This window comes from Vulpes lagopus, chromosome X, assembly GCF_018345385.1.
Source record: "Vulpes lagopus strain Blue_001 chromosome X, ASM1834538v1, whole genome shotgun sequence".
NCBI lineage: Eukaryota > Metazoa > Chordata > Mammalia > Carnivora > Canidae > Vulpes > Vulpes lagopus.
The window spans coordinates 75,847,031-75,849,825 of NC_054848.1; the positions used below are offsets into that span (position 1 = coordinate 75,847,031).

The 2,795-nt window shown below is 52.1% G+C and overlaps 1 protein-coding gene across 4 annotated transcripts; it reads right to left on the bottom strand.

Annotated features, from left to right (window-relative positions):
* Positions 1 to 340: 340 nt before the first annotated feature.
* Positions 341 to 2,795, bottom strand: TCEAL6 (transcription elongation factor A like 6). Of its 4 annotated transcripts, XM_041741561.1 has the most exons (4): positions 2,627 to 2,795; positions 2,016 to 2,085; positions 1,703 to 1,772; positions 341 to 1,199 (listed from the first exon to the last, which is right to left on the bottom strand). In XM_041741561.1, exon 4 carries the CDS (start codon positions 1,168 to 1,170, stop codon positions 589 to 591), a length of 582 nt encoding a protein of 193 aa, XP_041597495.1. In that variant the 5' UTR covers positions 1,171 to 1,199; positions 1,703 to 1,772; positions 2,016 to 2,085; positions 2,627 to 2,795; the 3' UTR covers positions 341 to 588. The 4 variants fall into 4 exon arrangements, with proteins under 4 accessions (XP_041597495.1, XP_041597494.1, XP_041597496.1 ...); XM_041741560.1 differs by lacking the exon at positions 1,703 to 1,772; XM_041741562.1 differs by lacking the exon at positions 1,703 to 1,772 and having other exon boundaries at positions 2,615 to 2,795.

Below are 2,795 nucleotides of genomic sequence, written 5' to 3' on the forward strand. Positions count from 1 at the left end.
GAAAAGAGATGAGTAACCAAAAAAAAAAAAAAAAAAGAATCACACCATGGTGGGAGCCATAGGACAGTACAGGACTCAGAAGGAGCAGCAGTGCTCACTGACATGGATACAACTGGGGAAGACATGGGGATGGGCACACCTGCAGAGGAATGGCACAAAAGTACCTACCATGAGGTGATTGAACTCATTTTTGAGTATGGGTGAGACCTATTTTTGGCTACCATATGGGAAAAATAATTGCCTACTTTTTAGTATAATACACTTTCAGAGTTCTCTCAGTGCACAAATGCATTATGCAAACATTTTTACAAAAATGGGCTGGTACTGCATATGAGGTTCTAAAAATGGTTTTATTTTATTGTTATTTTGCAATGTACCATGAACACCTCTTCCATGCACATGGGTAAAAATTACCTACTGAAAGGCAGAGAGCATAATAGTTGAATCAAAAGGCTTCTGGTAATAAGAGTGACACCTAAAACAAAATTTCAGCTTAAGGTTAAAGCACATAGCCTGGCAAATGCCTGCCAGGGAAAGCAGGGTCAGCAATATTCTCATTAGAGAAGTTAGAATTAAAGACCAAAGGCATTAAAGATATGGGATATCATGTAAACCCCTTTGGCCTCTACCTCCGCCCCTCACCCCCCTGACACCTCTTTGCCCCCTTGGGGCAAATGGATCCTGTGCATCTCTTTGCATCCAATGAAAACCACCCATTTTCTGTTTTTTCCTTAACTCTTCCTGAGCCCTTGAAATATCTCCACATTCTCTCATCATCTCCTCACTTCCCAAGTGTCTTTCCTGTAAGTCCTCCTGATAGTCCTTGGAGTCGTCCGTCCCCCTGTCTGTTTTTCTTTTTGCTTTCCTCGGCACATAATCTTCAGCTGGGCGCTTTTCGGCAGCCCGTGGCTCACCCTCAGGCTTTGCCTGGGATCCTGGCTTGCCCTCACCGTGTGGTTTTCCCTCATTTTCAGACTTGCCCTGTTTTTCTTGCTTTCCCTCATCATCTGGCTGTCCCTTATTCTGGAGCTTTCCCTCATGCCCTGGCTTCCCTTCCTCTTCCAGCTTTTCCTCCTCATCTGATTTTCCTTCATCTTCAGGCTCTACTTCATCTTCTGGCTGTCCCTTGATTTCCAGCTTTCTTTCATTTTCATTGTAGAGTTTTTCCATGTTGAGATTTCCCCCTTCTTTTCCTTGTCCTAGGGGGTGGGGTCGGGTGGGGTGGGGTGGGGTAGAAGGGGGAAGAGAAGACAAAAGAGACAAGGGAGACTGAGGGCTTGGAGGTGGAATGCAGGTGCTGATAGTACTGGCATTCTTCCCCTTGGCTGGGTTCTCTTGACCTGGCCAAGCCCTCCAAGTGTGTTTTCTACCCACCTTTTACCCTACAATTCCTCCCACATGTGAGAGCCAACCATTTCCCTAGCAGCCCCTACCACCTTCTGTACCATCCTTCAGCATGGTAAGGAGGATGGGCAGTGGGGACCTCAAATTCTGCATTCGGTGTGCCCTCTACACTGTCCCCACACCGTTCCTGTCCAGTGCCCTTCCTCCCTTTCGCTCACCTGCAGGGATTCTGGACAGGTTCCTCCTACTTTTCTAGCCTTGCAGGTAATGAGACTCCAAATTCTGCCCATGCTGTACCCTCCACACTCCCTCCCCACTGCTCTGGGTCCCTGCCCAGAGACCCTCTTATTTCACTGACCTGCAGGAATTCAAGACAGGTAACTTTTCCTTTTCTAGTGTTGTAGAGAATTGGGAACAAACACAAAGAGCTGCAAACAGGAGACAGGGGCTGGGCATTCAGTGGATGCACAAAGGCTTGGGTCCCTTTTCTGAATCCCAACCCTCCAAGTGTCTTCTGCACACCATTTACCCCACCATTCCTCCCAACCATTTCCCTGGCAGGTGTATGCAATATTTGTGGTGGGGGGATGAGAAGTGGGGGCCTAAAATTCTGCCCTCTACACTCTCCCCACCAACATCCCTGCTCAGAGCCTCTTCCCCCTTTCACTCACCTGCAGGGATTCTGGACAGGTTCCTCTTCCTTTTCTAGCCTTGCAGAGTGCTGGGGACAGACACACAGACCTGCAGACAGACGGAAGACAGGGGCAGGGCCTGTGCACTCAACCGACTGAGGTTTCTTCCCTGAATCTGGGCTCTCCTCATGCAACATTTCCCTCTCCTACCTCCCCCGCATCCCAGCAGCCATTACTTTTCATGCCTCAGGTCCAGACCAGGATGCTTTCAGAACTGTTTGGGTCGCTGTGTCCCCCTCCTCTGCAAGCAAGCCGCCCAGCCCACCCCCTTTCCGCTGAGGTCAGTATTTCATTTTAGGTACAGAGTGTGAGAAGGGGTTATTTCTAGAATATGTCTACATTTCACTGTCGCACTGCGGGGAGCCCCCCCCCCCATTTCAGGTTCAAAAACGGATGGAGGGCGCAGAGGAGGGGCGTGGAGGAGGCAGCAGCGGGGCCTGCTATGGGGTGCTCCTGCCCACATCTGCGCTGCGCCCCTCCTCCTCACCAACCTCCCGGACCCCTTCCTGCTCCGTGCTGCTCCCGGTTTGTACTCCCATCCACCTCCACCCTTGCTCAGGGTTGCCCGCAGCGCCCACCTTTACACTGACCTGCGGGGCCCCGGGCAGGCCTGCGCCTCCTCGGGCTCGCCGAAGCCCGCTCGCCCCTCGTCAGCCGTCCCGGCAGCTCAGAGAGTTGGTTCCGCGCGGGTGACGGAAACCCACAGCGCAGGGACCCGACCGCAGGGTAGGCGGGCGAGCGGGCGGGCGCCCGGGCTGC